General features: G+C 39.1%; 1 protein-coding gene across 6 annotated transcripts in view; it reads left to right on the plus strand.

The window, feature by feature from the left end:
• The window catches only part of lingo2 (leucine rich repeat and Ig domain containing 2), a 240796-nt gene extending 224128 nt beyond the window's left edge, over positions 1–16668 (plus strand). For all 6 annotated transcript variants that reach the window (XM_034093222.2, XM_071204598.1, XM_034093218.2 and 3 more), the window contains one exon: positions 13743–16668. In XM_034093222.2, coding sequence (XP_033949113.1) covers positions 13755–15596 — 1842 coding nt within the window. In that variant the 5' untranslated portion in view covers positions 13743–13754 and the 3' untranslated portion in view covers positions 15597–16668. The remainder of the gene's footprint in view (positions 1–13742) is intronic.
• The last annotated feature ends 5087 nt before the right edge of the window (positions 16669–21755 follow it).

The raw sequence follows: 21755 nt of genomic DNA on the forward strand, positions 1-21755 counted from the left end.
TTGGAGGACACAAATCGCAGTCAAAATCAGCCATACTGTATGTTCCACCATTTACAGCTCGGTCTCCTATGTAGGCTTCTTTATCGCTGCTCAGGAGGAAACAGGATTTTATGAGGGGGGTAAATATGCTGGCAAACAATTTCACTGTTATTCTAAACAAGATGTGAGCTTTAGAAAACATATCCCACAGAGTTTGAAATGAAAGTGACAGCATGAAGCACCATTAACGCAATTGACTGCGGCATTCAACACAAGAATCAGCAGGACGGTCCATTTGGACGTTATCTTTTACCGCCTGCTGTATCTTTTATTTTATTTTGTACTGCTTGTCTATGACGGCTGCATCACATGACCTGATCAATATCCAATAAGGCTTTGTGATCCTTGCATGGACCATAATCCCACGGGAGAGACATATCGGATGGCTGATAACAGCCAGCTATAAAAACAGTCAAATCACCTGCTTTGATCTGTCCCATGAGAGTTCAATAACCACTGCATTGTGGTGCAAGCTGCAGCAATAGCACTAACATCACCTCCATACACACTTAGGAACCTCGTCATAAACCTTACGTTTGCATGTTGCCTTTTGATTCACCTGAAGTCATCAGGAACAGGGAGGTCGAGTGGAATCAACTGTGTGACCATTATTTCCCCAGATTGTCAATTTCTGTAACAGCAGTGGTAGCCGAGCTTTCTATTATGCAAATAAACACCGGTAAACATCTGCATTGTGTTATACAGTCTACCATTTCTTACTGTTGTACATTGTGCGACGGATGTTTTTTAAATGTTGCAAATGACACCAAATTGGATAAACCCACAAAATACTTTATTTGTATTTATAAACGAAAATATATGAATACCAAATTACACATGAAATACTCAATTTCATCAACCATAGATTATGTTTGCAATAGTTATTCAATGATCCTACTATGGTGGTCAACTAAATCAAGATTCAAAATGACTTCAAAGTCAAATATATTGTATGTATACAGCCTATAAGCATGTTCGCCTCAATGTGCTTAACTTCTGTAATCACGGTACAATGACAATAAACACAAAAAATAACAAAATAAAAAACCCTTTTCCAAATTGACACGACATCCATTGATGTTGTTTATAGAGAGAAGACAGAAACATGTTGTCTAATATAGTAATAAAACAACCTTCTGCACAAGGATGCTAGTGCATTGAATACAAACATATTTGAAGAAACTGTAGTGAAATCCATTTGATGGTTAAAGATTGACATTCATAGATTGAGAATACCAACACGGTGAGTCCTTGGACCTTCTGCTGATGCCGGTTTTGTTTATTTGATGAAGGATATGAAGGGTGAATACACAATAGATGTTCTGAAGTCAGTCAATAAAGCTTTCTCCTGACTGTTTGAAATGCCAGGAAACAACTTGCATCTTAAAAGCCACAATATTCTTTGTTCTCTCACCAAACACTTCACATCAGAAGATGATTGAGACTAGAAGAGGGAGGGGAAAAAAGCCGGCAGAAATCAAGAGCTAATATAAAGAGCAACGTGAGCCTGCGTTGTTTTCTCCGAGCTGGTTCAAGCTGCAGAATTGAAAGGAGTTTAATGGCATTGAGCTGTGGGGTCAAAGGCCAGATCTCCTGATTGGGCGAGGAGAGAGCAAACCAAAGAGGAGGGAGAGAGAGGAGAGGACAAAGAGGGCGACAGAGGAACAAGCACAACACTCACAGAAAATAAAAGCACAAGAGAATGTGATTTAAAACAAGAAGTTGTGAGTGCTTTTGATTTGAGGGGAAGAGATGGAGAGATGTCTCGCATATATGTGTACGAGACGTCTTCCTGCCTGTGTACTGAAACACTCCTGGGAGGTCACGGAGACGCATGGGTATGTTGGAGCTGCATGTCGTCCTTTTAGCTAACGCCATGAATAATTTCTGTAACTCAAAAAGAATATGTTTAAAATTGTATCTGCATTTGTTTTCTGTTATTTTGGACACAAAATACTTCTTACCTAATGGTCTCATGTGAGTGTGCTGGGGACAAAGGGTGCAGAATGATGCTTGATATACAAATTCAACAAAGATTGATACATTGGTTTAGCTTGTAAATGTTACAGTACTATGGTTGGAAGTGAATATGGAGTCATTGTGTATCTGTGTGATTATATGTTTGCAGTGCCTTGTTTGGAGACTGTAAAACATCCTGCAGCAGTACTTGTTCTAAAGGGATGCACCTTTAGCAATAGGAAGTATGGTGCTTTCATTATGCCGCAGTATTACTGTTAGTTACAGGCATTGTGCCGTCAGCAGTACTTCTAGTTCTTCCTATATGATGGCTGATTGTCGATATCGATGCTTTGTTTGTTTTTTCACCATGCAGTTTTTTGTCCAAGGCAGTATCTGTAAAATGGTATATTTAGTTTACAAAGAAATGTTTAGAGTTGAATATAGGCCAGCATGAGGTGTGTGGGAGGGTGGAGAGGTAGAGGAGTTTGCCAACCACCTTTCACTGTCCCTGTGGTTGAGTCACTGCACCACTCAGACCTGATGTAGGCTGTCCAGATGAGGAGGAGAGGGGGGGTAGGGGACAAGAAGTGAATCCACGAGGGCTCTCAGGAGCCCACACAGTGTGCTAACGGCTGCTGCACATGCATTTTAATCAGTCCACACAGTTTATCTCACGAAGATTTTCGATTCAAAGGCAGAGAAAGAAGAAAATCACTCGAGGATCTGCTTAACCTTTTTAAAAATGCTCTTTAGACAAGAAGCTGAGTGAAAGTACCGTCTAGGTCAGTGGAACTATAAGAGATCAGTGACAAAAACTCGAGGCTGTCTTGCTGGTTATGCAAGTGTCTAATGAAGCCATGAAAGGAAAGAGAAGATTAAGGAGAGGAGGTGAAGAGCATCCTTCTTCAAATCCTGCCTGACTCTTCTTTAACCGTCACTGGCAGCAGTCTTCCAGGATGTTGAGAGTACTTTAACACCTGCAGTGCTCACGTTCAAGTCTCTTTGTTGGCATGCGTGTACACACACTGCTCGGTGTGCCCATGAGCAAAACACAGCATCCCTGGCAGCGTCAGGGGTGCTGTTGTGGGCTAATCTCTCTGTGGAGGCAGCAGGTGGAAGAAAGAAAATCCCTCCAGGCATCACTGACTTATCGCTGTTGCATTGCCTGAAATGTGAAATCCAAAATGTCAAACCTGAATCATACGATGTGTTAGTCGTGCACTGTAACATCATGTGTCTTAAAGTAGTTAACTTGGTGGTTTTATTATTATAACTAATAATACTATACTTGCATCATCCATATAAATATCCGCATAATGCTCGTATGACGGGGGTTTTAGCCTCATATGCAGTTATTGATTTGTGAGGATCGAGTAGCCTATTGAGCTTCATGTGATATTTAGTGTTTGTTGTAACAGAATATATGTTACATCGAAGCCTACATGTGGTGTGGCATATATTATCAGTAAGTGGTGTTTGCTTGCAGATGGTGAGAGATCTGTTTTCATCATCTCAGTCCTGCATGTATCCCTTGATTAATGGGTGTGTGGATGCTGCTGCTTGTACTGAGGTGGAATATTAATATGTTCTGGGTATTTAGAAACAACAGAAATGTTTGTCAGCCTCATGTACATTTCTGATTATAGAGGTGGCTTTGTGACAGGTGGATTTTACAGGTGAATGTGTGTGATTACCAATCTTAAATTAGAATATAAGACATCATTATACTTCAGCAGCACAGCTAGAACGTCTGTTCAATGCTGGATTGTTGAGACCTGTACTGATAGCAGTAGCGATTGTTAGTGAACGATCTAACAGTTGATATTCATTTCCTCACTGTGAGGGATTAATTTTGTCTTTACTTAAGATATTTGACCGTTCGGCCTGTTGACATTTACGACCAAGCCTAAGTCTGTTATCTGTCTTAAGGAATGGGAAGTCTCAGCTATTGCTGCCATTATCAGTTGTATGACCGGTCAACTCTCGGTCACAGAGCCATAGAGTCAGATGAGTGATTCAGTGTCTCCAGGTGCTCACGGATACCTTCCCCCAATATGCTGATTAGCTCTCGGTAAACTAGTTAAAGGGTCTACCAAGATGCGAGGCTGAGGAGATTTGACATGGCAAACCACCCGTGCAGTCAGACCCTTTGACTGTGTGACTTGTGATGTGAATTTCTCCGGCCGATGCTTGTATTAAATCTGTGTCTCCTTCATGAGTCGGTGACTCCCAATGCATTGCTACACAGAAGTTTCCTCCACACTCACAATAAAGGATATGATAGAGAAATCATTTTAAGAACTGTATCTAAAATTGTTTTTTTAAATCGCGTAATACAACATAATATTTGAGTAAAATAAAAACACCACGGGCTGTTAAGGCTCGGCTAGCTATCAGCTAACGGCGTGTGTTTTTTGTATGATGGGCAGTGTTAGCTTGTTGCTAAAGATCATTGTATTGGTGCATAGTGACGAGTTCAAGATGAGTCATAACCAATTCGAATGTGTATGTGTGTTTCCTCTGGTTTTTTAAATGTAAGTGTTTTTTATAAGAAAAAAACGTATTGGGCTTGTAGTTAAAATAAGGTCACAGGACAATGGACCAAAGACTTCATAGAGATGTCTCCTTACTGCTTATTGGCCACGACATGCAGTATATCACCATGGTATGATATGTGCAGCCTGGCTGATTGATGAGTCATGGCAGATGTGTCTCCGGTATACATCTTTAACAAATCAGATACCTAATCAGTTCAGACAGCTTTGAAAACATAAACAAAATGTGAAACACCAAACAGCAGATCAAATGTCTTTACAGATGAGTTGCTGACAGTCTCTCTTTTCACATCTTTTACAAGCCTGCTTAACTGCTATGAAGCACATCACATCTCCTCAATATCAATATAAAGGTGCATTAATGTTCATATAGTAAGAGTCTAATGGGAGCGGATAGTGGGTGTCATTTTAACTTAGACAAATACACTACAGTCAAACTCAACACATAGCTCTCTAATGAACTGACAAATAGGTGGGTTTCTTTTCTTTTCAGTTTGTAAATGTAATGAAATGAACACTGTATTTGTATCCTCACATATTTAATTACCATGTGTTGTTACCTTTTTCCAGGAGCTCTTTATTGTCTCCAAATTCAGATGTTCTAATAGCTACAACACATAGGATTAACTCTCTTCTCCGAGAGGCTTTTCTCGCGGGGTGAATCGAGATCCGACTGTTTGATGCGGCCGTTTCCGACTCGTTTCCTAAACCGAGGGGTTATCAGTCGCGGAAAAGAGCAACCGACTCAATCTACCAAGTTTATCTCTAATTAACACGGATTAATTGAGCTTTGACTTCGCTCTGCAAGCCATGCAGAAGAGCAATTTGTGCACAGAAGCCTATTATTGCCCCGAGGCTGTTGATCCTCAGTGTTATGGGCTTTAGGTCCCAAACCCCCCTGATCATGTAGCTATGATCATGCTCTTGCAGCTCGCGTGTTAATGAATTAAACACATTGAATCCAATTTATGCAAACGGCCGTGAAAACTCAACAATTACAAACACGATTTTGAAATGCCATCTGTGTGGATAAAGAGATACCAAGGGTTTGGCTGTTATGTTTAATATGATATCATTAGGAGTGCTGCTGTCTCCTCCTTTTAATTATTTGTGTTTGGAAACTGGGTTGTGTAATCGTATCCGGGTCACAACCTGAGGAGGCATTATGTTGGAAACAAGTCAGATTGACAGTGGTTTATTAAAGAAGTACAGTGTCATTTTGCATTTTGGAAAGCACACCGTAAAGCGTCGTTGCCCTTTACAAAGGTGCTTCAATAATAGATAAGGCGAAGAACACTGCCGTCTCTTCCCTCTCATTATGATCCCATTTGATTACTTCCCCATGCTCTTTTGAGAAGGTGGGTTAATTGCACACTCTGACTGTGAACTAACCTGCAAGTTAATAACATCTTTCCTTCAGGGTAGCATCATTATAAGATATAAGCCTCATTAAAATAGAATGGTGATTTAATAACTTTCCCCTACAGTGACCCGTATGAGGATGTTCTGTTATTTTGTAGTTATCTAGGAAATTAAGACATCAAACACTGCTTTTGCATGTTAACTATCTCTGTGGCGGAAAAAATAATTGCCCAGAAGGATAACTATACTGTATAGTGATGACACTTACCATAGGCTGAGCATTATGTTAAAGTGGCAACGTTTTTTTTTATTTTATGAAATAACAGGATTACTGTCCATACTGTCGGGTTTTTTCCTTCCGTTTTGGCACTTTCTAAGAGTGTCCTCTCTTATTCATTCCTCATTACAGCCAATTACATTACGATGAGTTGGGCTCAATGATGGGGGGGGGCAGCCATGTCAGATGCTAATGTACAAGAGAGCTGCTGTATAACTGCTGCACCCAGTGTGTAGCACATTCTCTCCCTGCATGACACATAATGCTGCTTTCATTATTGCTTTCTTCCTCACACAGGAAGCCACATTCCTCTGTGGCTTTGCTCAAGTTTTTGAGGGTTCATTTATCCTCCTTTTCTGTCTGTAAGTGCCTCTTCCTCCAGAGCCGTCTTCCAAGTCAAAATATCAAAGTTGGACGCTTTGATTATGCTTTTTAAGGGGTGTTGATAATTGCCGGGTAAAGAAAGCAACTGTCTGCCACCATCCGCCATAAACACGGGGAGGCTTTCCTGTGTGAAGAGGAATCACATTATGTGCAATGATCAGTGCCTGGGGGCCACATCAAACACAGTCTGAAAACCTTTCCCGAGGAGATAGAGGAAGGCCAATTTCACAAGTGGCTTTTTATTGGTTGATTGCACAGGGGCCAAGTTGTTATCTAAATCCTCAAACTACTTGGGCAAAATAAGAAGTGCCTTGTGAGCATTCAGGGGTGTGCAAATTTACCCCTCAGATGAAAGCCAAAGCAAAATGTTTACAACCAATAGTGTGCCAGGATTGCGGCTTAAAGAGAGTAAGCGTGAACAGAATGCAGTGGTTGAAAAGCCGGCCAGTGACGAATGGTGACATTGCTAGTGCGTCAAATCTGTATTATGATTTTGATTTCCATGTTTTCACTTCAATTTACAGTTTATATAATCCTTTGAGGCATGAAAAGGTTTCATGCTTCTACAGCTCGAATTCAAAGAATTTCAAAGCATATGATTTCTTTTTAAATACTTGAATAATGGCAAAGTTATAATGTGGTTTGACTCGACATGTTTGCATCAGGTCATACCGAGTCAGACTTTAAACTCTCCGTTGTCAGGATCATGTTGCGGTCTAACAAGCTGACCTCCTGTACAGTCGGGTCTATCATTGAGTGATTTCATTTATCATTGTGTGTAATTATATTCTTATTGGAGCTGTTGGGGTAATTAGTAAGTAAATAATTTGAAATCAAACATAGATAGTGGGTGTCCACTATGCCCGGCAGGGGAAGAGTCACTGATGAGCAAACTGACCCATGATTGCTTGATTTAATTTGCTCCAATTAAAATGTCCATGTTTCTGTGGAGATGCTGGCTAATGTAACTCAGAGCAGCTTACAGGGAAGAGGACGCTGAGGACCACGGCTGAATTATTGTATTAGTATTGCTGTTAGAATTTGCCTTTTTTTCTTCAAAAATATGCATTTTTTCATAGAATTCCTTTTTCTCAGAATTAGATTTTTATTTCAAAATGTCACTTCTATTTCTTTTTTCTCCAGAATTTGGCTTTTCTTTTTAAATCATTTTTGGGACATACGCACTGAAGAGACTTGCAATTATTTGCCCAAGAATTCTGCTTTCAGACGTAGTTAATTATTACCCTATCCGATGATAATCCAATGCAGAGGCAATGATGTAATATAATACATTATTTTATATATATGATATATTTATATATGTATTTTTATATAGTCTTAAAGTTACAACCGGCCCTTTGAGTGCAACCATAATGCTGATGTGGTCCGCGATGAAATTGAGTTTGACTGCACTAAAGAATCAAGGTTAGGCTAAGGATCATAAGATTATTAAATTGTATGTCGACTGCATTGTCACGACATTTGAGTGTTTTCAAAAAACACTTTTGATTTGAAATACTCATTACTCTTGTTTCTGTCATGAATGAAACATGTAGTTAAGAAATCATTGTTGTTGTAGGTATTGTTTTTTTATCTGCATTATTGCACACTATACGGGTATTGTTTTGCTTTAACTTATCGTTATGCTGTCAACGTTGCACGCATTTAATAGCTAAAGCATGATGACATAATCAACGTTTGATTGGTTCTTGATAAGCCTCACTTTCACTTTGCATTTCCGTCTGCTGCCAGGTAAATGAGATTTGATTTGATTGCACAAACAAATGTGTTAACTACAGTATAGTGCAATCAAAACAGGAAGAGCATAACTTATTTGTTTTAACATGTCTTTGCAGTTCCGATCCCCGGTAGTAGATGGCTGAATAATCAAAGTAATTGTGAAAAACTAAAAGCAGTGATTAGTGGTTTTATGGGCTTTGACAGAAAAGGAAAGCATTACAGCTGTCTTTGTACCAAAAATATAAGGAAGCCAATCTTATCTAATCATGATGCATGTGCAGATAATACAAAGGTAAATAATTACACAAATATATCAAAGTGTAGTTAAAGAATCGACTAGTTACACTTTGATATATTTGTGTAATTATTTACCTTCGTATTATCTGCACATGCATCATGATTAGATAAGATTGGTTTGGATTGGATGAGATTGGATTAGATGTACATTATTGATCCCTTATTGGGACATTGTTCTGTATTAAGTGAGCAAAAATAATTACTGTATAGCAACAAAGTACAAAATAAAGATACCCTGATATAAATTCAGTTATGACCCCGGGGGAGATGTAGGTCTCCTGCCGGGGAGCGATTGTAATCTCCTGTGAACAGAAGCTCCTCTCTCACCTCTCGATTTCTCTCTGATAACCCCCCATGAAGCATTCACTCACCTGGACACCAAGTCAAGGGCAGCGAGGTCAAAACTAGATTAGCCTGATAAAATATAGAGAAATATTCCTGCAATTAGCATAACATTAAGATTCAAGATGAGGTAATATAATCTTCTCTTTTTTTTGTAAGAGGGATCATGAATAACCGCACAATCTGGCAAAGACAGACGTCACCCCGACTCATCCTCTTACTAGTTAGCCCCGGGCTGTGCTTGAAAGTAACGTGCGGCATGGGATGGAGCATGTTTTTAGCATGTCAGATGGAAATGACTTAGGGAATAGAGAACTGCATGGGTATTAAAAATTAGCTAAGACAAATATGTTCTCATACATTCTCCATAGCGCAGGAGCAAATGGGTGTTTAATAGTCTGGAGTGTTATGTAAGTGTGAGGCTCATATTGGGCCACTTGTGTACATATGCTCGGCATGATGGCGTTGCGCAGGCGACCTCATCACCCCTGAGTTATGCTGAGTCAGACACCATTAGCTGTTATCCTCCTCCTCTCAGGATCCAACCCTGCAATAATGTGGGTCAGGGGCCACATTATGGAAACACCTTCACTGCTCAGTCGTATCTCACTGTGCATTGGAATAGTTCTGCCATTACAGGAATGTTCCTGAATGTCACCAGAAGTTTCCAGAATAAGGAGAACAAAGTGAAATGTTGGGGAATGCTGAAAAATGTACCTGAAGGTCAATATTTTTGGTATTCACTGTATTCCAGGAGCTGACAGAATCTTTTGTTTGACTGTAAAGTTATACTTTTTTGAGAGATATATCCATTTGAATTTGTGGCAGTAGATGATGGTCTCCTTTTGTAGATAATCTGGTTACCTTTTCTTCTTCTATCTGATTGTTGAACACGAAAGTACAGAATGTTGTTTTAGGCAGCAGAATATATTCATTCTGCTGCAACTTTCTTTCCTTGAGGTCACATTGTCTAAATTATGCCAATCATCCGTATTAATCAGAGATGTTTACAGAAATGCTACACTGCTAAAAGCATTTCTCCTTCAAGGCCAAAAGCCATGGTAACATCCCAAGTGGTTCTGCAATAGAAAATGAATAAAGCAGCACACTGTGAACCAGAAAAATAACATGAAATACATTCATTACATGTTCTTAACAGTCAAATCATAAAGGACATTATAAGATAATTGAATGCACACACACTCAGAGACATCCACTACACATGTTGGGATTTTATTTGCAGAAGTTTCCCCTGGGGCAGCTGCCTGATTCTGTGCAGCATTTGTTCCTGAAGCTGCTGCCCAGGTGAGGGCGGTCACAGCACAGGCTCACTCTCCCTCTGATTACACACTGTTACAAATACCCCCAATCATTACACTGATTAGACACCCACTTAGGTGGTGTGTGTGTGTGTGTGTGTGTGTGTGTGTGTGTGTGTGTGTGTGTGTGTGTGTGTGTGTGTGTGTGTGTGTGTGTGTGTGTGTGTGTGTGTGTGTGTGTGTGTGTGTGTGTGTGTGTGTGTGTGTGTGTGTGTGTGTGTGTGTGTGTGTGTGTGTGTGTGTGTGTGTGTGTGTGTGTGTGTGTGTGTGTGTGTGTGTGTGTGTGTGTGTGTGTGTGTGTTAGTCAGTCATGTCTTTGATTGAACTAGTGTGTACCATTGTGAATTGTTTTCATTTTCAATGCGTATACACTTCGTAAGCAGTTGTATACAGGAACTATACTACAAAAATAGGATACAGAATTATTAATAAAAGTGTGTGTTGTGTTATCCTACTCAGAATCTATTGAGATTTTTTTTATACACAATATGGTTAGACGCTAAATCTAAAATACATGAAACCTGCCCGTTAAAATATAAAATGCAGCAATCTTTAAAACCCAAATCCAGTTTTCCAATATTGTTTTGCAGAATGAAAGGTGTTTTGTGCATGAATGTTATTATATTTAATGGTTTTGATGGAATGGGTAAAGATTAAGCTCTGCATCACGAATAATCTGCATTAGAAAAAGGGAAAACCAATGAGCATGAGTAACTAATACACAAGCCAGCACATAATACAGACCCTTCAATACGCATACATATTTAAAGAAAAAGACATGTCAGACCAATGACACGCGAAAAGGCTGTACAAAATGAGAAAATTACCATCTAGACCAGGGGTGTCAAAACTATGGCCCGGGGGCCAAATGCGGCCTGTTGTCCATTTCTAATTGGCCCAAATTCTTAAAGTATAATGGTATATGGCCGCCTCCTGAAACTCGTGCTTGTCTTATATTGTACTTCTTAAATATATATGTGAGCCTATATTACACAGTAGTTGTCATGTGTTAATAAGCCCACTATTCAAAGACATTCAATCAATTAGAGCTGAGAACATGTTCTAACACATCTTTTTTTTATTTCCATAACAAGCTTTAAATCGGCCCTTCATATTTCCCCTTATTATAAGCAATCTGGGGCTTCTGTTTTAAGGGATGAGCTGCAACAGGATAACTGAAACCCATTGGAGACTTGTGATGTTTCTTAAATCCTATTCAAGTAGAAAGCATAATTGACCTACATTTGATTGATTTTGCTGAATTAGAATGTAACCTATGAGGCAATAACCTCACCTCTAGTGAGGGGCCCACCCCTTTGTATGTTTTTTTGTATGTGGCTCTCAGTGAAGAAAGTTTACACACCCATGATCTAGACCTTGATAACATAGCATTTATGCTTTGACTCCAATTTGAATGAAAACCACATTTCATGTATTCAATTGTTAATAAATGAAAACAGTTTAGTCTATTTTTATTGTGCACAAAGTTGCATTGTATCTTCTGAAACACAAGCCGTTCCTCTTTGACACTTATAGTTTCATATGTTCCTCAGTTTGACCATTTCAAGTGATTTCTTAGGTACAGTACATATATGTTTTTTCTTTAGATGGGTATGCCATCATATTATCTTTGTCGCATAATCTGTTCGCATGGAAAAAGCCTGAGGAGAAATTCAGATTATTCCCCTCATGGTTTAAATTTAGCACAGCCCATGACACACCAAATGAGGCAGGGATGCTTTGCAATGTTTCTAACCCCTCACGCAGTCTGTTTTTGGCAAACAGTGCATTATGTTCTTATATGGTTATCGTCATGTTCTTATGTGAAATATATGAGCAGGTGCTTATGTGATATGTATATGAGTAAGCTTATGGATGAAAATACAGCATACAGTATAAAGTACATAGAATAAGAACATGGTTGTGTTTTAACCCTCTAAAGCCTGACACGTTAGATATTGGTATTTTAAAATGAAGATGTAATTGAATCATTTGCCCGAATGGCAGAAAACGAAATGTATTTATTTAATTGCATGTAAAAAACATTGGTTAATCATTGGTTATATGAAAGCATATATCCATTTGAGCTATGTACAAAAGAGCCTGATATTACTCATCGTATTCAAACACGTGCACATATAACAAGATGACGTTGAATACAAATTCCCTTACTTTTAATTGTTGCTATTAAATGGTGTTTTCTTTAGCAAGCTGAACCCTTGCCACTCTGTCCAAAAAGAGACATGGTTTTACTACAGTGAGTGGATGTAAAACAAAACATCACAATGAAGCTAAATTATAGACTTGTATCTAATTTAAATTACTTGACATACCTGTTATAGTGACTATTTTATAATACATATATTAAGATGGACTTTTATTAATCCCTCGTGGGGAAATTGTTTCTCTGCATTTGACCCATCCTAGTGTTAAGAGCAGTGTGCTGCCATTTTGAACGGCGCTCGGGGAGCAGTGTGGCGAACGGTGCCTTGCTCAGGGACACCTCGGTAGCACTTGGTCTTGCCGGGACTGAACTGGTGACCTTCCAGTTGCCAAGCCAAGTCCCTATGGACTTCGCCACCACCGCCCCATATATTTGAATAGATAAGGTTCAATTACCAGAATAATCAATTTTGTTAGTCAATTATTTGTTTGTAATTGTTTGAATCCATTTGAGACCATTGTTTATATGCTTTTGCTTAAAATATTCTGCCCACGTTGAATAACAATTTTTGTTCTAGGTTACTGAGTTTGTTCATACCTGTCCATGAACCGAACAACTGTAAAAACATTTTTTCCATGATTGATTTTTTTCCTTGGACACTTCGGCATGTTCGGATTTTTTTCTTTTGGTGCGAAAGGGTGTGATACAAGTTTCAATATTATCAGAGACAGAAAATATTGTGTGAAAAAAAACATGTCATGTAGAAGAGAGGCTACATGTTGGCTCTGAGTCACCCTGATATGTTTCCTGGCTTGGATTTGCTCTCCAAATATTATCTAAAGTGATACCATTGGCTACAAAGGCTGCACTTTTTGTTCCTTTAACAGTTCATCTGATTTTGGTGAAAATCCAAATAAGAACTAACGCTCACCAGGGAAGCATTTCAACAAGCCCTGTTCTTGTGCTTTGATTAATAACCCGAGGGTGAAAGAAAAAACTAATAGAAACTGACAAATACAACTGATGGTAAAAAGCAAAAGAGAAAGAAGCACTTAATTTGTTTGAGAAAAAATACCAAGCAAACATTTGGAGCACAGCAGTTGCATAGACAAAATGGAGGAGAATAGCACGAATGTGACATGGACACTCCAATCTGTTGTTCTACTAATCCATACGTAAAAGCACCTTTGATATGTTTTCCATATATCCGTCCTGCCTTGTTACATCAACTCATTCACAGCCAACACAAAGTCAATGAGTGACTAACCCTCCTTTCTCTCTTTGTCTCTCTGTTTTTCTGGCAGAACCGTGACAGAATGGTCGACGGTATGAGCAGAGTCATGCTGCACACAGTCGTCTCATGCTGGCAGCCCTTCCTGGGACTGGCCCTCGTGGCTGTCTTCGCGGGTGCCACTCTGGGATGTCCCTCCCGCTGCGAGTGTTCGGCGCAGACCAAGGCAGTCGTCTGCCACCGCAAGCGCATGCCTACCATCCCGGACGGCATCCCCACGGAAACCAGGATCCTAGACCTGAGTAAGAACAAGATGACAATGATCAACCCTGATGACTTTTTTGCCTTTCCTGGGCTTGAGGAACTTGACCTCAGTGGAAATATTATCAGTTATGTTGAGCCTGGGGCTTTTAACGCTCTGTTTACCATGCACTCTCTCAGTCTCAAGAGCAATCGAATCAAGCTCATTCCTCTGGGCGTCTTCACAGGCTTGACAAATCTTACCCGACTGGATATAAGTGACAACAAAATCGTCATCCTTCTGGATTACATGTTTCAGGACTTGCACAATCTGAGGTTTTTGGAAGTGGGGGACAACGATCTGGTTTACATTTCTCACCGTGCATTCAGTGGACTTTTAGGCCTGGAGATGCTAACCTTAGAGAGGTGCAACCTTACTGTTGTACCCACTGAGGCCCTTTCCCACCTGCACAACCTGGTCAGTCTCCATCTACGATACCTCAGCATCAACACCTTGCATCCCTACTCGTTCAAAAAGCTGTTCCGGCTGCGGCATTTAGAGATTGATAATTGGCCATCCCTAGACCATGTGCCAGCCAATACCCTGCATGGCCTCAACCTGACCACTCTGTCCATGACCAACACCAACATGTCCTCATTCCCTTACCAGGCCCTGAAGCATCTGCCCTACCTGACCCACCTCAACCTGTCCTTCAACCGCATTAGGCACATTGAAGGTGCTATGCTGATGGAGCTGGTTCGGCTTAAAGAGCTCCATCTGGTTGGAGCTCAGCTAACCACCATTGAACCGTATGCCTTCCAGGGCCTGCGGGGGCTCCAAGTCCTCAATGTCTCTCACAACCGACTGGATACACTAGAGAAAGGTGTTTTTCAGTCTCCTGAGGCCCTGGAGGCTCTTTTGATTGACAACAACCCCTTGACGTGTGACTGTCGTCTCATGTGGCTCCTACAGAAAAGGCCCTCCATCTTCTATGGGGAACTGCAGCCGGAGTGCAGCACGCCTGAAGGTAATCGTGGCAGACCTTTCCAGGAGTTTAAGGACACGCTCCTGTCTTATTACGTGACATGTACCAAGCCAAAGATCCGTGAGAATAAAACACAAACCATCACAGTGGATGAGGGCCAGCAGGCCATGTTGCGTTGCAGTGCTGAAGGGAAACCCAGGCCCGTTGTGTCCTGGATGTCCCCACGGCGACGAGTCCTGACAAGCAGGAGCCATGGAAGAGTCACCGTCCACAACAATGGTACTCTGGAGATCAAGTCAGCGGAGGTGCATGATGGCGGAGTGTATCTTTGCCTCGCCTCCAATAGTGCTGGGAATGACACCCTGATGACATCCTTGGCGGTGAAAAGCCTGGGATCGCTGTACGCTAACAGGACCCAGCACTACACAGATCCCAGCAACAGCACTGCCAACGGGACGGCTGGTGTGACCCTCGGTTTGGACCTAAAGACTATTTTAGTGTCCACTGCAATGGGTTGTTTCACATTCCTGGGAGTGGTCTTGTTTTGTTTCCTGCTCCTTTTCGTTTGGAGCAGAGGGAAAGGAAAACATAAAAACAACATAGATGTTGAATATGTGCCTCGATCAAAGTCTAATGGCACTAACGTTGACTCGGCAGAGGGACAAGCTGGTGGTCGTCGTTTTAACATGAAAATGATGTGACTTTTATAAATTCAAGATTCTGGATTGTGGAAATGCCCAAAGTACAATGTATTTTTTTGAAAATAAGACTACTGAACTTCCATTCTTGCGGGGAGAGTGGTAGTGAAAATATTTGGGGCATCTTATCAAGATGAGCAGTACCTTAAATCACTGGATATTGACCTTGTGCTTGGAAACTGTGTTTCAAAATCCTAAAGTCGTAGTAGGACATTCCGATACAAAATTGCCAGCGGGCAACTTCTTCAACGTGGATAAGGAGTGAAAACTGTTGTCGCTATGGGGACCTAAAGGGAACAGGTGTCATTTATCAGCTTTTTGAAATTTATATGCCCAAAAAAAAAGAACGTTTCAGTTTTGGGTTGGATCTACAGACTTGGCTGAACCATGTACAGTACAAATTTGTATTTAAGATATTAACCTACTTTGTTTAGTCTTGCGCCATGCTTATTCACTGAACAAATCAATTAAACAGTCCATAATTTCCTATGTTCAATACTTTGCATATGTGTACCTAATGCTTCATTGTGTACATGTATGTACATATTCATTCAAAAGAACTATTCATAGCAATATTCATGGGTGCATTAGAACATTCTTCAGACTTTTGAAGTTTCCATGGATTCAGGAAGGGCTTCTATGGGTCATTATCCGTCCCTGCTCCCCAATTGACTCCTATATTAATAAATATACATTATTTATCAATGGAAAATAAAGAAAAAAGATTTTATTTATGAAAAATGTTGAGGATTTACAAAAATCAGTCCTCAAACACTGTTTAGAATCTAACATACCACTTGGATCCTCATGACTTGATTGGTCAAAGTACGTACATGAACCACCTTTTTGTCCTATTTTTGTCTTTTTTTATTACTTTAAGTGTACCTTTGCTGGTTAGCAAAATACATGTGTCAATTTTACTACAGTGACATTTGCATAATTTTTCCCAGTAGGAAATTTGGACTTTGTTGTGGTAGATCCTCATTTTGTTGTTGAATCATTTAGATTGTGAAAACTTCAACGTAAAAGTAAAAAAAAAATGTACGTGAAATAAAAGAAGATGTATTTGTACAAATGACTCTGACTAAATGGCTAATACTTAATGAAGTGTTCTTCTTTTCAGCCTCACTCATAGACATCAGTCTTCTTTGTAGTATTGATTAAAGCTCGCGTCACACTGTCCAGAAATTGACACCAGATGGACACACGAATATGGAATTGTGAATTTCACACGAAGATGGCCCAGAACTTGGTCAACAGCCAAGCAACAGCTGAAGCAATTTGAACATTTCCTTTATCGTGTTTCCATCTGGTGTCACAGTGTGACAGGGGCTTAAACAAAATCATTCTACACCCCTCATGATCCTTACACTTTAAATGTACAGTAGCTCTCACATGAGGAATGTCCACCATTTCGTACTTCATGAAAGTTTATAAAAATGTATAAAAGTTTATAAAATGTTTAGAAATTACCATGCTGAAAAATTACCATCCTGAAAAATACCAACAGAATAAAGGATGCAGAATAAAGGATGCTAACATGAGGCTAACTTGTCCTAAAAGGAAAATAAAAATTGTCAAAGAATCATTAACTTGTTCTTATTAATGACCCCAGACAAACTGTGGGAAACCACCTACTGTCTTACGGGTGGGCGTCATTTGGAAATGCAGAAAACTAATTTTCAATTGCTGCAATTACCATAATAGTTAGTACATTAATATTCAAATAATAAATCTAAATTATTCAAATTAAGGTTATTACAACAAAGTAAAAAAAAAAAAAAAATTGGAAATTGACCGTTAAATAATTTAACCGTTAGAACTTTACTGTATATAGGGCTGTGGTCACTTTTAAACCAGTTTGGAAAATGACCAAATATAGGTGATAAAAAACAATCACTGTAGGTTTAGTGAACATTCTTCCTCTTTGTAATGATCAGCTTTGATTCCTTATCTAATGTTCAGTGTCTACTAACCAGAAAACATTCACATACCTCACGCACACTCAGGTCAGCCAGCTCCAATCTCCTGGCTGTTCCGCGGACAAAACTGGTCAGCATGGGAGCCGTGCTTTCTCCTCCCTGGGTCCACGTCTGTGGAATCAGCTTCCAGCGAACATACGGACCTCGGCATCACTCTCAGTTTTTAGGAAATGCCTCAAGACCCACCTGTTCCGCACCGCATTTTACTGACTGTCCTTTACTTTATTTATTTATTTTTATTATAACCTTTTATGCTCTTAACCTTTTATTTTTATATTATCATATTTTATTCAATATGCTCCTTAGATATCTTTTTATTTTATTTGTTTTATTATTTTCTCCTTATAGCTTTGTGAAGCACCTTGAGATGACGTTGTTTTTAAAGTGTGCTATATAAATCAAATGTATTATTATTATTACTAAAATAATTGTTTTTGTTAAATGGACAACAGTAGAGAACAGTATTAAGTGTTTGATCCCTTAACTTTAGCTTAAACGAAAAAAATACTTATTTTGTACAATTGTAACACCCTGAGATGTATGACACTCTTCAGTAAGCAATTACGACATAGTCAAATTCTAATTTGAATAAATTGCCTGCATGTATAGGTATTATAGTGCCCATGTTGACATTCATCTGCATCACGGTTTCTCATATTGTTGCTCACAATGAATATGCGCCCACTTAATCGAAATGCATTTTAATTGCATCATAACTGCTCTGCATCAAGTGCTGATTAGCAGATTATGCTCCAAAGAAATGGTATAAACACAAACATTAAGAAATACTTACTGAACGACTGCAGTGATGATCCACAGTAATTGCTTTCGGCTGTCATTAACAACTGAATCTACTGGTATGACACATCAGAAATGATTGGCTTTTTTTCCCTTCACTTTTTTCCCCAAAGCATGTACCCACTGAGGCTGTCCCTCATTTGTGCACTCTCATTTAGAGCCGTTTTTGGTTTCTGAGCCTGCAGTCCGGCTGCTTCAAAATCAGAGCACCAACTGACACTACTCTTCACCAAATACTAAAGAAACAAGGTTAGCTTTGTAGGTCAGCGCTGCCCACGTACGTACAGAGTGTTCATTTAGTGCATTTACAGGAAAAATGGTTTCCTCGCTGAACCTGTGAGAGCAACTTTGTTGTTCCTTGTACAAATGAGGCCCCTAAAGTGCCTTTTTTCTTTCTCACATAATTGGGTCTTCGAGTCGCACTCAAATACATACGCTACATTATATGTCCTAAATTGCATGATATATTCTGCACTGCATACAGTATGTTCTGTCCCCTTTCTTCTTAAGAGGTCTGCTTTAAATTGCAGCCTTTCTAAGTAAGTGGCTCCTACTTTACAGGAAAACACAACATAACATACACACAGACCAATACATCATTCACGGAAATTGTTACTTCGCTGACATGTTTCTATGGTTACCCATGTGTGTCCGGCATTAATACAGTTACTGAGGTGTGTACAAACGGTGTTGGTTTTTTGAGTGTAAATGGCGTTTCCATGGCGATATTCAGACTAATCATTTTGTGTTATCATTTTGTCCAAATTGAGTGCATTTTGATTGGACTGGTGCATTCGCATTTCATGTGAAAAGCTGTTAGCGCTGTGGCTATTTGTCCCCCTCTTATCAGTTATTGACTGATCTGACCACTCTTTATTTTCAGACTAATTAGTGAGGATCATTTTGCAAAACAGATCCGAGTCTTTTAGCCCAAAATGAATAATTAAGTTGTTCACTGAAATAGAACAATTCTTGGCTCAAGTTGCAAAGGAGAAGGAATTTCAAAGACGAACACGTCAACATCAATTAACAAAATAAATAATTAATCGCTTATATTACTGCAAATACATTTTTTTGTTGTCCTCAAATGTTTCCCTTATTACATTATTTCTGAAGTGACCACAAAATGTTCTACATGAAGCACTTTCTGAACAAAATGTTCCCTGTATGTTTCGAACTAATGTCTAGTATGATCAAATAAGAAAGTCATTACATTTTGTAACCTTAAAATTGGCCACAACAATCTAGAACACACATGACTATAAAAGTAGGACATTCTATTCAGAAATCATGCATGCAGCCAAACTAGCAGTAATGTGAAGCTATGTCTGGACACAACAAGGCTTTGAGCTAAATGCTAACGTCGCCCTGCTAATATTCTAACAATGTTGATGCTAACATGCTGATTTTCATCAAGTTGCTTCACTATGTTAACTTTGATTATTAGAGATAATTGAAGTGCTAGCTGTTCCATATTTCATGCTTATACCAACAAGTCCTCCAACTCATACGACCAAATGGGTCGATTGTTTAAGCCCTTATTACGACCAAATATGTCGTTTGTTGAAGCGCTTAATACGACCTATAATTACGTTTGAAAATTGTCGGCCTCGAGTGCTCCCGTTGAATGCAAACGTTACAGAGGGTTGTTTATTCACAAATAACCCTCTCTGTAAAATCCTAAATTGTAGGATAGTTTGGCCATTAAAACGCTTTATGATTAGATTTCTAGCGAGAAGTATATATTGTACTTTTAGAATCCACGTCCAGTCGATATGTAGGATCTATAGTTTGATAGATATTACGAAGATGATTTGAGGTTTCGTCAGGACAACGTGTATATGCGGCAAGCTTCCATGTAAAGTTACGGGTTGAAAACCGTATTTCCGGTCTCGCCGTTTTCATAATAAAACCAATGATCAAATGATTTAACAGTGATATCTGCACTACTCATCCACTAAAAAAACATCAGTTTATCCTAGTTAATTATACGACATTAATTGGTTTAAATTGTGTACAATGCTTTTGTGTTTTTCCCATGGGTTTTTCTCTTTCGATTCTGAGAGACACATTTCTTTTTTCAGAGGTTTTGATAGGCTAAAATCACGCCGCAATGCACGTCGGGATATGGTGTTTATGTGATATGAAATCGGAAAACATTAAAACAAATAATAATAATACTTTATTCCGAGTGTTCTTGCTTTTCTCTTTGAAAGTCATCACATAACGGCATTGTAATACACGGTTCGGCTGCATTCAATATTACATATCTGCCCTAGATATGTATTTATAGAGCCCTGATCAGAAGACCTTTTGACAAACTGGAAGAGATGCCGCCAAAACTGAATACGTGACGTGGACCATAAATATATCAACAATTAAACAACATCTTCCATTTCTTTTCACACAATACGTCTCCTTGCAGTATCAACACTAATTCGGCTGACTTTTATATTTGATCCAATTAGTAGATTGGCTGTGTTTACACCATAAAGGTGCACATCTGATAGAAAGGGACTTTTTTGTAGTTTTTAAAGATATTACTGATTTTCTGAACTACCTTTCCAACTCCTCATGCAGTTGACTGTTACAGGTCTATACAGGTTCATGGTACAATGCATAAGCTTCACATCGAGAGACTGAAACTGTATTTTCCTTTACCGTTCTGTTTTAAACTCACAATAAAGTGAATAGTCATATTATGTACGATATTATTATGTTTTATTAACTAGACCACTGGTCTAAACCGCACCTCCTAGTGGTTAAAGCACGTTATTGAATGTAGTTGTTGAATAAGTTATATTTTTACATTACATTACATTACATTGCATTTAGCTGATATATAAATATTTGATGAAAACATTTAAATATTAAGAGTAGCCTACATACAAAATAGGGGTCAATGATAGAAATATAGAATGGAAAATATCTAGAAGATACTGTAGTGATCTCTACAATAAAACAGTTTAGTGCAGGACGTCCAAAGATATTAACAGGAGGATGTGCAAAACAGACAAACTGATAAGGCTGAATTTTACTCAGGTGTAACTAAAGTCTGATTTAAGGGTTGTTTATATTTCACATCATTAATCAGAATCTGCAAAGTAACAAAAATAAATGTAGTAGAGTAAAAATACCAGGTTAACCTCTGAATTGTAGTGGAGTAGAACAAAGTAGTACATGCTGCTGTAACAAAAACATTTCCCAACTTGGGATCAATAAAGTATCTTATCTTAAGATGATCGATGGCTACTGCCATATTTGCTAAATGTGCATCTGAACCTTGACAAGTGCATGTTTCAGGCTTATCAATTAACAACAGGAGGGGTCACAGACATAAGACCAGCTGTCATGTGGTATTAATGTTGCCCATTATGGACAC

This window comes from Pseudochaenichthys georgianus, chromosome 10, assembly GCF_902827115.2.
Source record: "Pseudochaenichthys georgianus chromosome 10, fPseGeo1.2, whole genome shotgun sequence".
NCBI lineage: Eukaryota > Metazoa > Chordata > Actinopteri > Perciformes > Channichthyidae > Pseudochaenichthys > Pseudochaenichthys georgianus.